Below are 12077 nucleotides of genomic sequence, written 5' to 3'. Positions count from 1 at the left end.
CTGGATATCCCTAAGAGAAAAACCAGGACTCTGTACTTAATGACTTAAAATGTTACAAATAAATTAAAAAAAATATAATACATGAAGCTAAAGCTTTTCCAAGAGATTCTACCTATTTGTTACAATCTCTATATGTGTAACAATTGAAATATTTGTGTAATAATTAATTACACAATAATTGAGTATTCATGTAATAATTGAAAACTCATGCTGTCATTAGGCAAATTTAAAGCTTTTCTATTGTATACCCAGTTGTCCATAACATCTGGACTTCTTTCCCTTTATATACTTTCCCCAGCTGCCCTTTCATCTGATGGAACAGTTCCAGCCAGGAGCCGACAGCTAAGCGCTTCCCAGACTATCCGCTCAGTCGAGTGGCAGCTGCCAGCTCCCTTCTTCTGGGGTCCTGGGCATCCATCCTCTAAGTCCCGTGGATCCTGTCTCCCTTGCACCCTGGGATCAAGGTGAGCCCTTTAGGGAGCAGTTCCTCACTTGGTGGGAGAGCCTCGTCCACCCTCTGGTACCGGCTAACGTCCTGGCGAACCGAAGGCAGCGATCGCAGTGGCTGGTGGCCGTTGGACTGACAACCTAGGATTAAAGGTAAACAGTTACCTGGGTCTTGTTTTCCCCTTCAGTGTCAAAACAGCCTTTGTATAAAAAAAAAAAAAAAAAAAAAAAAAAACAACTTTACATAAATCCTGGGGCCAGTCACATTTCCCACCCCTCCCCTCCTCTTCCTGTTCCCACGATGGCCTCGGTCCTAGTCATGCACCAACGCTTCAGGGTCGCACCGTGACCTCAAGATAATGAATGGAGGAAAAAAATATGGAGGAAGAAAAAAGGGGATGCTTTAGGTAGCAAATAAATTACAGAATAAGAAAATCATTTCTATTTCTGAGTCTGTGCTATTTAGGCATATGAAATTATCCTCAGGCTTTTTGATGCATCTATAATAGAAGAGTTTGAAGGAATCATTCTACCAGTCCACATTCACTGAGAGAGAAAGCAAAGTTCACATGTAAATTTGCATCCTCAGACACTCAAACAGCATATTTCCAAGTGTCAGAACACGTCACCTGACTTAGCTGACGTTTCTTATACTGCAGAAGGCAAAAAACGACTTTAGACGCAAAGCACACATGAGCCGTCTGTGTTGAAGCTTCGTGCAATGAGGAGTTGACCTAAGTTGTTCCAGAAAACCTCACAGATAATACTGGTAGATGCTGCCAGCCTGTGTGGTTCTGTATCTACATACCTAGAGATTCCTTATGAAATGCTTCTTCGCACTGCCCAGATGAGAGAACCGAGCCCTGGGCGCGTGAATGCAATGGTACACAGCACACACACAGGCGGTTTGCTCCTGGACATCTGCCCCGAGGCACTCCAGGCCTCCAGGGTTGCAAGGACCACAGGCCTGCCCTCCCACCAGGCCACTTTCCTAGAGAAAGCAGGTGCCCACATTGATACAGAGCCTTGAAGTTCATTATTTGACAGCCCTCTTACTTCAGCAATAGAAGATCCATTTAAAAAACAAAACAAAAGCAGCTGTTGAACCCAAGGGTGAAGAATTCCGCTAATATCTGACCTGCAGCATAATTTACATTGAGGGGCAGCCCTCTGAGCAGGTATGCCTGAGACATGGGCCACACTGTCTTCTCCATCCTACCTCCAATCGCGCCCTCCTCCTGGGCAGTGGCCCCTTCACAAGCCCCTGGGGTATCCCGAGCAGCACCCTCTTCCTGGGGCTGGCTCTCAGCAGCGGCAGCAGCTCCCTCCAGGCTCCCCCGCCGCTGCCAGACCGCCCCCACCTCCTCCTGGTCGGGTACAGGGGCCGATTCTGACCCTGGCCCTTCCTCCTCTCCGCTGGGCGCCTGCACCACAGGTAAGGACCCAGGAGTGCATGTGGGATCCTGGGACCCTTCAGCAGGGCCACTGCTGGCGGGCTCTGCTGCACAGGTTCCGTCTTCCTCCTCCTGAGAAGAAAAGGCTGGCGTTTCAGGAAATCGTGCGCTCTCCAGGGATGAGCACCGTGTCTCCACCGAGGAGAGCTGCGTGGTAACGCTCTCATTGCAGGAGCTGTCGGCCCCTTCCAGGTCACTCTCTCCCTCGGGCCTGGTGCTGGCCTCGCTCACGCTCTCTGTTCTGGCAGGGTCGCTGGGTTCTGTCTCTGAGGACACCTGGGAAGGCTCAGAGCCCTGATCGAGGGACTCCGTCTCACTGACGGCTCTTCGGCTCCCCCCCGACGTGTCAGAAGTGCCCGTGTCGGCCCCACTTGTGGGCTGATCCGCCTCCTGAGAGCCACACAAGTCAGTGCTGCCCTGGTCCACGCTCGGTTGAGACTCTGGGCCATTCTCGATTTCATCTGGGCCCGGGCCTGAGGGTAAAGAGGCCTCCGCAAGCTCTGGAAGATTTCCCGGCTTATCCTCGAAGGAAGCAGCTTCGTTAAGGGAGGCTTCCTCGGCCTCCACTGGGTTGTCTTCTAGCTTGGTCTGAGAAGTCAGGCTCCCATCATCAGGTCTCGATGCCCTGCTAAACATGATCAGCCCTCCCTCCTCCTCCAAGGAGGATGGATAGCCCAGGTCTTGCTGGAACTCGTGGTCTTCTTCATCTGAGTCGATATGAAGCATTGCATTGAGTCTTGTGTCAGTGGGAAAACTACTCCTTAGCTTTGGAGAGGCTCCCACAGACCTCTCCGAGCAAGTAGCTGCACCTGACCTAGAATGGCCACTGTGTTCAATAGCATCTAAATAATCATTGAGTGAATCCTGACGTCCTCTGGGAGGTGAGGTCCTTGAAGACGTAGAAGTTAATTCCTCTGTGTCTATTTCCAGAGTAGAACTAGTCCTGAGAGAATGCTTGGGGGTCCCGTCAGCACTATCCTCAGAAACTGGGCCATTGGAACAAACTGGGCTGTCGTGATGGCCCCCTGGCATGTCCTCCTCATCGGAAGGGCTTCCTAGGTCTCCATTCACAGAACTGACTCCAAGTATTGTGCCAACAGCTTCTGGAGAGGCATCTGAAGGAGAAAACAGCATTTATAAAAACAAAGGCGTTATTACGAATTAACTTTTAATATCCCAATCCTTTGCCGCCAATCTGTTCAAAGAATTCAGTCATCCCACGGAGGGCTCTTCACAGCAAGGGTCCCCAACCCCAGGGGCACACACTGGAAAAGCCCACACAGCCGAAGGAGAGCCGCAGGCAAGGGAGTGAAGGCCCGTCTGCACTCACAGCCTCTCCACATCACTCACGTGGCGCCTGAGCCCCGCTTCCTATCCGTGGCAGCATGACGAATGGAACGCACTTGGATGACCAGCTACCCCCCACATCCCTGGTCTGTGGAAAAGCTGTCTTCCATGAGACCAGTCCCTGGTGCCCAAAAGGCTGGAGACTGCTTTACAGTTATCACCAACGTCCTGAGATTCACTGCTCACTACTAAGCAGGTACATACACTGCCGGCCAGCCTGACACATGAGGTTTTATATGTTCACTACTGCTGAAAATGCCACATCCCAGTTTCCAAACACAGATAAAAACCTAAGTGAGATTTTATTTTATATATAAACAGGGTTTCATACCTGCCTGGAGAACTTCAGCAGGTAATCAATCGATAGCTATTTTATGTTCAGAACAGGACACAAACAATTCTATTCAAATGTAAACTGGCAACAGAGTAAGATGTAACAAGTTCTTCGACAGTGGTGTATTTACACAGATATCTCACCTTCGTGCACAGAAGATGTGACCTCCACTCTGAACTGGAGGTACCCACTCACATGGTCAGCTGGGAGCCTTCTGCCAAGGTTGTAGCTGAGCATCTGATCACTGCAAGAATAGAAATGGTCTTTTCATCCTGCTTCTCTGCTGTAGGCTTCATCTCCTTCCTGCAGGTCACCCCCTAAACCCTACATATGTCTCTTAAAACTCTCACTCATGAGAAAATGAAAAGGTATGTTAGAGTCAACGTAATATTATTCATTTGTACAAATGAATACTTAAAAACCCACGGATAAAAGGGAATCTTGTCACAAGGAAAATTATTAGTAAATGCAATACGATACAAAATGCAATACAATGTTGTTATGATTTTTTAAAGGGCACTGATTTGTTCTCTCACTGCTAAGACTGATCAGGAAAAGGACATTTTAAAAGCCATTAAGGAGTTGGAAAAGGCCTAAAATTTTGAGTGATTCCTGACTCAAGTATAAATGAATAGAGGGCCTGGTTCCTTAGCATTTAGCATGAAGCAAGAATACTGGAGTGGGTAGCCATTCCCTTCTCCAGGGGGTCCTCCAGACCCAGGGATTGAACCGGGTCTCCCACACTGCAGGCAGACTCTTTACCAGGGAAGCCCCTCTAAAAAGACAGGCATAGTGAATTCCCTGGTAGTCCAGTGGTTACAACTCCGTGCTTCCAATGTAAGGGGCGGGGGTTTGATCCCTGGTTGGGGAACTAAGATACGTCATGTGGCATGGACAAAAGGGAAGACAGATGAGCTAAGGGTCATCACGTGGAGGGCACAGAGCTGCTATAGCCTGAAGAACAGGAGTGGGGAGCTAGGGGAGAGTCGAGTGAGAAGAGGCCAGGCTCTGATAGCTGCTCCGGTGTGTGAGGGGCAGGGGCTGCAGCATCTCCCCTTTCTCGTTTGTAGAATGAGGGGCTCGCTCTGGGCCCTCACTTGGTGGGGGTGACTATCACTGATTCTCTGCGCAACTCATGAGGGATACTGATGGGACGGCTGGAGAAGCGGGCTGCACCCCCTGGAGGGGTCTTGTTGCCACACTGGCCGGCGGGCGGGAGGGGCCCACACAGCTGGCCCTGCCTAGCTTCTGCTCCATCTTAGCTCCAGGCTCAGGCCACCGGCTTCCTGGAGGATGAAATAGCTGATATTTTTCAACTCTGTGTTTATTTATCAAAGTCAAATACAATCACATCATTTCCTTGTATGCAAGCAACTCTTAATTAAGGAAAATAATCAGAGGGACAGGACCAGATCACCCATCTCCGCTCTCACACTGCCCTCTATTGGCAACTTCGGGAGGAAACACAAGGCCTCCACCTAAACACTAGCACCACTGTAGACTTCAGAGCCTCCAGTCCTTACTGATTACTCATCTACACACGATTTCCCTTCTTCTCTACCTCCTTGGCATAATTTTAAATAGATGCTACCTGTTTAAAAGAACACAAGCTAATGTAAAGTCCCAGTTCAGCTCTTATGAATTTCTTTGGCTTCATACAAAGAATTTCTTAAAACAATAAAATCATTTCTTTTTCTTCCCTATAAATTTTGTAATAAATATTTGATTGATGCTCTTAAAATGCTTTGTTTCCCCCATCTGAGTGCTAACACCCTAATAAGGGCTTTGCATGCATCATCATCCCCCTGTGAGCCAGGCGGTGGCCCTGTTTTTTAGAGGAGGAAGCTAAGGCAGAGAGAGGATAGGTAACTTGCCCAAGGCCAGACAACAATTAAGTGACAGAACCAGGATTAGAACACAGATATCTATGACACAGATGCCCCTGCTCTGTTAGGCCTCAGATCATATCTCATTTTATGAGCACTTTCCGTAATCCTTGGCTGCTTTAAGTAGCATGAATTTTAATGATATTTACTCATGGCTCATCCCAATGCAGTTGATATCACGATGTTTTGTGTACTTAAGCTGATATTTTAAGAAACTTTTTTTTTGTAAAGGGATGTTTTGGCATTAACTATTAGATGTATGTTAAATGCTAGTACATTAGAGTGTTCCAATAATTCTACAATGACTGCAACCTGCATAACAGAAGTGATATCTCTTTCCTTGACTGCTGTCTTCCAGCATTTGGACAGTGCCTGACATGCAGAGATGCTCCACTTTTGTCCACTAATGCATGAAGCCAGCAGCAAACTACCTGAACCTGCTCTCAGTACTGTGGTCCTCATCCATCTCTTTGGACATTCAGTCTTGGAATAATAAAATCTTCCCTTCTTTGCTAAAATCAAATTGACTCTCCTCTCCTCCTCTTTGGGCAATAAAAGTAAAGTGTTGGTGTTGATGATGAAGACTTTAAAAAGTAATGAATTTTAGCTAGGAAGTAAATGTTTAGCAGGGATTCTAAGAATGGGATCCATTCGTTTGCTCATTATCATATTCCCAATACCCAAAACAGTGCTTAACATTTAGTAGATACTATACGTATACACATCCACATATTTGTTGAATAAATTTAACAAATGAGACTCTTTACATTGAAAAAAGATTTTTAATAGGTATTAGTGCTGTTTTTAACCCAAACTGACAAGATACTCAACTCTACCATCTGTAAGTACAGGAAAGACTCCCTATTCAGAAATTTCAAGTCAAGGGGGTTTCATCCTTGCTGAGGACTGCCAGGGGATTCACCTGCTTCTTATTCTTAGTTTCATCTGACTCATCCTGCCTCTTTCCTGTGATAGATAATTGTGTACCCTATATTATATATTATTATGGTATATAATTATAAAGAATAAGTGCCAAAGAACTCCCACTGCCTGATTGAGACATTTTCTCACTAGTGTAATCAGAGCAAACGACAAAGCATGGGAAAGTGATGTGCTTTTTGGACAGAATGCAAGCCACTTTCTGAAAAAAAGGTCACATTCAAACCAATACTCTTGAAATAGGTAATCAGTAAGGAGTTTCAGCTCATCCTATAAAATTTCACCATATGAAACTTCAATTACTTCAGAGAGTTGCAGTCTACAAACACATAAGTAAAGAAAACTCATTATTTTTCAAGATGTATCAATTACTTGATAGAAAGTAATAATCAGATTAAAAATATATTTAGATGCTAAGAGCAGACACACTAATATGTAGTATCATATTTATTTAATAAAGCAAATCTATAAGTATCAGGCAATGCTTTTGATATATTTGTGTGGAAATATTTCATAATTCTGGCATATCGCAAATTCATGCTGGACTTCCTTCCACTATACACAGAATCTATGCTAGGCAGTATTATGTGTCCATTCTTTAAAAGACTGAATGAAAGTCAGCAAGTTAACAGGAGAGTCAAGCACTAATAAGGCTTTATTTTTCCTTGATCATTCTTATGGGTATTCATAAATGGACACTTCTGTCAAAAGTCACAGATATTATATAAATTATATGATTATACTTATGTAAATTAAATTATAAACATACTATATTTCCAATAGTTAATTCTCACCAATCATAATTTTTCATTTTTTATCAATCCTACAAATAATTTTTAAAAACTTCCCAAAGCTGAAGCTCCAACACTTTGGCCACCTGATGCTAAGAGCCAACTCATTGGAAAAGACCCTGATGCTGGGAAAGACTGAAGGCAAAGGTAGAAGGGGCCACAGAGGATGAGATGGTTAGATAGTATCACTGACTCAGTGGACATGAATTTGAGCAAACTCCAGAAGATAGTAGAGGACAGAGGAGCCTGGCGTGCTACAGTCCATGGTGTAGCAAAGAGTTGGACATGACTTAACGACTGAACAACATCATCAAAAGAGTATTATCTCCACTAGAAGCAGTAGTTGCTATCCTTAAAAATAACGTTAATTTCCCTGTTTTATTAAATTAAACCAGGCTGCTAGAATTTCAGCATAATATTTCTACTTTATGTGGTCTTGCTCAACCATTGCCTCTAATGGACAGAGAATTAAATTCCATTAGAATCTCTTAATTTCAGATTTCAAAGGGGTCTTTCAGATCATCTGGTCTAAAGACTTTATTTTTCAAATGAGGAAACTAATGTCTGAAAAAATCATGGCTTGTCAAAATGCTAAGAGGACAGTTAATTAGCTGCAAAGTGCCTGTGAATGATCAACCTCTCAGTTAGCTGGACGTGTATTCCATCACCGCCAGCCTTAAAGTGTGGCAGGGAAGTCGAGATTCTGGAACAGACTGATCTGCTCAAATCCCAGCTCCACCACTGGCTTGCTAGCCTTAGCTTCCTCATCTCTGAGAGGGGTACAACAACATTGTTCACCTTGCAGAGTTATTGAGATTATAGAAGCAGATGAGAGTAATTTACTGAACTCCTGACATAGAATAGGGCCATACTGTTCATCACTGATACTGCTGACTACCACCACTGTTATCACACATTCATAATGTTCCCCTAAAATGAAAAGGATGCCCCCTAGTGCTACCTCAGAGCAGCTGTGTTACTGAGTTTGCTGGTACTTACCGTGTGAAAATATATCCACCATTTATAATAAGGAAGGGAGGCATGTTATGATTTCTCAACTACTTGATTCACAGCTTACAAGAAGCTGACAGAAAGGAGACAGACGTCAAACCACATTTTAAAATTCTCTCAATGAGTAATTTCTAGTTGTCTAAATGAATGTCTTAGAGCTCTAAGTACATGTCTTAGAGCTCCATACCATCTCTGAGTCCAGGCTCTGTTTTAAATGGCCCTAAAATAAGGTGGCTTTGGTATCTCAGGCATAACAAACATCTCTGGATAGGGTTAATCAGGATTGGGAGGTGTCAACCTGATCCTGGGATCCTGTTCTAAGGAGAGGCTGTTATAGCAAGACTTCAATATACTCAAAAATCAATTAAACACTGTGACATTTTACGCTGAAATGCTGATAGTAGGTACATCTTGGAAAAGATAGATAACTCAAAAAAGGTACATGGAAATAAAGTCCTTTTTGTCCTGCACATTTTAAGGCATATACCAGCACTTTCATTTTTAAAAGAAGTATGTTATCACTTCTTATCAGTGAGAAAAGTCCTAGGACTTCAAAGTATCATTTCAGTTGCTTCCATGGAAACTACTTGCAACAGGATCCCTGATTACCCAATGGCTTGCCGCTCCAGTAGCCTCTGGACTGGAATGGTGAGCTTCCCCAGGAAACGCTTAATGATAGGCCGGCTCTTAGCAAACTTGTCTTTAATTTCAATCTCTAAGACATCAGTAAGGAGTGCAAAAAAGGAGTATTTCTGAAAACAAAACATAACACAAGTCAAAAAAGAAATATGAAATTATGTATATCATTTTATTAATGTAAATGACTATAAGAAAAAATAGTATCTCTTAAAATCTAATGACATAGAGAGTCTACATTGCCAGAAATATCTGCAACAACTGTCAATCTTTTGTTCAGTCAGAATCATGAACAGTCACAAAATTAAAAAGCAACAGTTAGGATCTAGATGACAAAGGAAGCATCTTCAGTCATCCATCTCTTCTGGGTTGAATACTTTGAGGAGATACTATCAAATATTAAATTATGTACAATACAATTGTAGTGCTCACCACATTTACTGCATTTTAACTCTTTAATATTTAATAGCCTGTTATATGGTGGCTTAGAATCAACCAATACTCAGGTTAACAGCAAACTTAATTCCTGATCCCATGGTATTTTGAAGTTGCACATCATCGTCCTTCACTTAGTGGTTAAAATAGAAGCACCTAAGGAATATTATGATTTCCCTGGTTTATAGCAAAATAAAACGATGTTCAAATAGAAGTTACAAAATTTAAAAGGCACACAGAGACATTTCTCTTGGGATAGAAAAATAAAAGTATGAGGTTAAGATAAGCTTTGTTGTTTTCAGAACGCCATTGGGAAAAACTGGATCAGATATTATTAAGGATATAAAAGAAAAATAACCAACTTTACTCACTTACAAACACTTTCACATATATTACAAAGATAAGGTGTTCCTTTTTATGATGAGGGTCTCAGAAAAAGTGAATGATGGAGCCAGAAATCTAATCTGAACCATTTGTCTCTGTCCCTGGTAGTATCTAGGCAACAACAAGGATGTCTGACTAGTGCCAGCCAACTTTACACTCAGGGGTCACTAAGTTTATATAGTCATAACAATTTAATTTCCCCAAAGGGCCATGAAGTTTAGCAATCTGCTTAATGGAAAAAGCACTTGCTTAGAGTAAGACAGCAGAGTTTAAGCTCTACTTCTGCCCCTGAATAGCAGTTACATGACCATTTTAAGCTTTTGTTCATTAATCACAAAAATAGAGAGATGAGAATATCATCCCTTACATATCCTTTATCATGCCTGTACTGGGAACATGGCTAAGAACTCTGTAAATATTAAATGTTAGAAAAATAAAGTTATTGCTAGTATCAATACTACTTCCACTCTTTGCCTTCTAAGTGATCATCTTGCCATCATCTAGGCTTCTAATGTGTTAAATTAAGTGGTATTTCTTTAAGAGTTATTCACTATTTGGAGACAGTATTTCACACCAGGAATAAAAAAACTGGCAATATTTAGCCACTAAAATAACCACGAAAACTGCCCAAGAAAAACATCTTGCTGTGCTGGTAAGTTTCAAACAGCCATAGCTTTTCTCCAATTGGTTTTGCGACTCTTGGAATTCTCTCTCCAGTGAAATACTGCTCAGCATTGTTAGAACGTATTATTGTCATTAAACATTTAGGGAGTGATTTAATTAACTGTGCAACTCCCATGCCAATATACATTTGTCTTAGCTCAGCTGGTAAAGAATCCACCTGCAATGCAAGAGACCCCAGTTCGATTCCTGGGTCAGGAAGATCTGCTGGAGAAGGAATAAGCTACCCACCCCAGGATTCATGGGCTTTCCTTATGGCTCATCTGGTAAAGAATCAGCCTGCAATGCGGGAGACCTGGGTTCGATCCCTGGGTTGGGAAGATCCCCTGGAGAAGGGAAAGGCTACCCACTCCAGGATTCTGGCCTGGAGAATTCCATGGACTGTATAGCCCATGGGGTCGCAAAGAGTCAGACACGACTGAGCGACTTGCACTTGCACTTTCAGAAACACTCATTAAAATTAGTATGTGAACTGTGTCTTGATTCCCTGAGAAATGTTAGGAGAACTCACGCTTTGCTCCCTAGAAGAGAATCAATGTCTCTGTTCAGTCTGTGACAAAATAATATTTCCAGTGGGAAAACCCTGGGCTTGATTTCACTGATATGGCACAGTGCCATGACTGGTAGCGTATTGTAGCTATGAGGAAGTCTGAAGTACCATCAACACGGTCTGCCTTCCCTCAGGATGACAACTCCTCAACTGCCTCGCGTAATTAACCAAAATCTAGAAATCAAAAAAACATTTGCCAAAGACTGTAGGGAGAGAAATTCCTTTAATTTATATTGAGTATGTGCTAGAACAAAATATAAAAATGTTAAATAAAAACGGGATCAATATTACTGACTTTTCCTCCTGCCTCAGGCTCCCATACGGCCGTGCAAGGCTGTGCAAGGCTGTGCAAGGCCGTATGTTACTGATGCTGTCCTTACAAAATTTTGACATCTTGTCCATCATTAATTTTTGCCTTTATTTTTAATTTCTTTAAAAAATATTGCAAAAATATTGCATTGAAATATTAATTTTGATCATTGAGTCTTTTGAACCCTATAAATAACGCATCTGAGGGAAGTCCCTCATTTGCTTAACCCTAGACCCACCCCTGGTTAGAAGGGAATTTCTCATTGTACCCTTTTTCTAACAATTTCCAGACACCTCAGCCATCTTACCACACCCATGGGCAGCTCAGTGATACAGAGACCAGTGGAGAGAGATGGAGCTGGCCAACTTCTCGTCAAGCAGAAGGTCCCTGACGATCATCTTACCTCTCGGTGCCAAATTGGATTGGTGGTGTTACTGATGATGGTAGACCTCCTCTCCTGCCCGTGGTGAGTACAGGTAGGGAAGCTGCTCTTCTTCCCTGGCTGAATGGACATCTTAAGGTAAGGGTCAGGGTTGAAGAACATGCCTTTCTTTAGCCCAACTGCCCTAAGGTCTGTAAAGAAAGAAAGAGAGGAGGAAGAAGGGAAGGAAAGCGAGAGGGAGAGGAAAGGGACAGAAGATAAGAGAGTCATATATTCTGATTAGGACAAGCGGGTCAATGGTAATTTGTTCTTAAATAATTACACAGGAAACTCTAAACAGAAACTATTCAGCAAACAATAACAAAATCACTCACTCTATGATTGCTTAGATAAGTGAGGGCAAGTAGGTTATGACTAACTCCAGCAAAGGGTCCTCTAATAGGCTGCAGAATGAAGCCAAATTTGTATCACCCCCTTATATACCTCCAAT

General features: G+C 42.9%; 1 protein-coding gene across 4 annotated transcripts in view; it reads right to left on the bottom strand.

Moving 5' to 3' along the window:
- HECW2 (HECT, C2 and WW domain containing E3 ubiquitin protein ligase 2) overlaps nt 1-12077 on the bottom strand; it is a 415968-nt gene that overhangs the window by 123054 nt on the left and 280837 nt on the right. For all 4 annotated transcript variants that reach the window (XM_065930916.1, XM_065930917.1, XM_065930915.1 and 1 more), the window contains 5 exons: nt 11609-11778; nt 8819-8961; nt 3726-3826; nt 1667-3016; nt 493-588 (listed from right to left, as the gene is read on the bottom strand). In XM_065930916.1, the coding sequence (XP_065786988.1) occupies nt 493-588; nt 1667-3016; nt 3726-3826; nt 8819-8961; nt 11609-11778 (1860 nt within the window). The remainder of the gene's footprint in view (nt 1-492; nt 589-1666; nt 3017-3725; nt 3827-8818; nt 8962-11608; nt 11779-12077) is intronic.

This window comes from Muntiacus reevesi, chromosome 3, assembly GCF_963930625.1.
Source record: "Muntiacus reevesi chromosome 3, mMunRee1.1, whole genome shotgun sequence".
NCBI lineage: Eukaryota > Metazoa > Chordata > Mammalia > Artiodactyla > Cervidae > Muntiacus > Muntiacus reevesi.
This window is presented reverse-complemented; position numbering and strand designations above follow the sequence as displayed.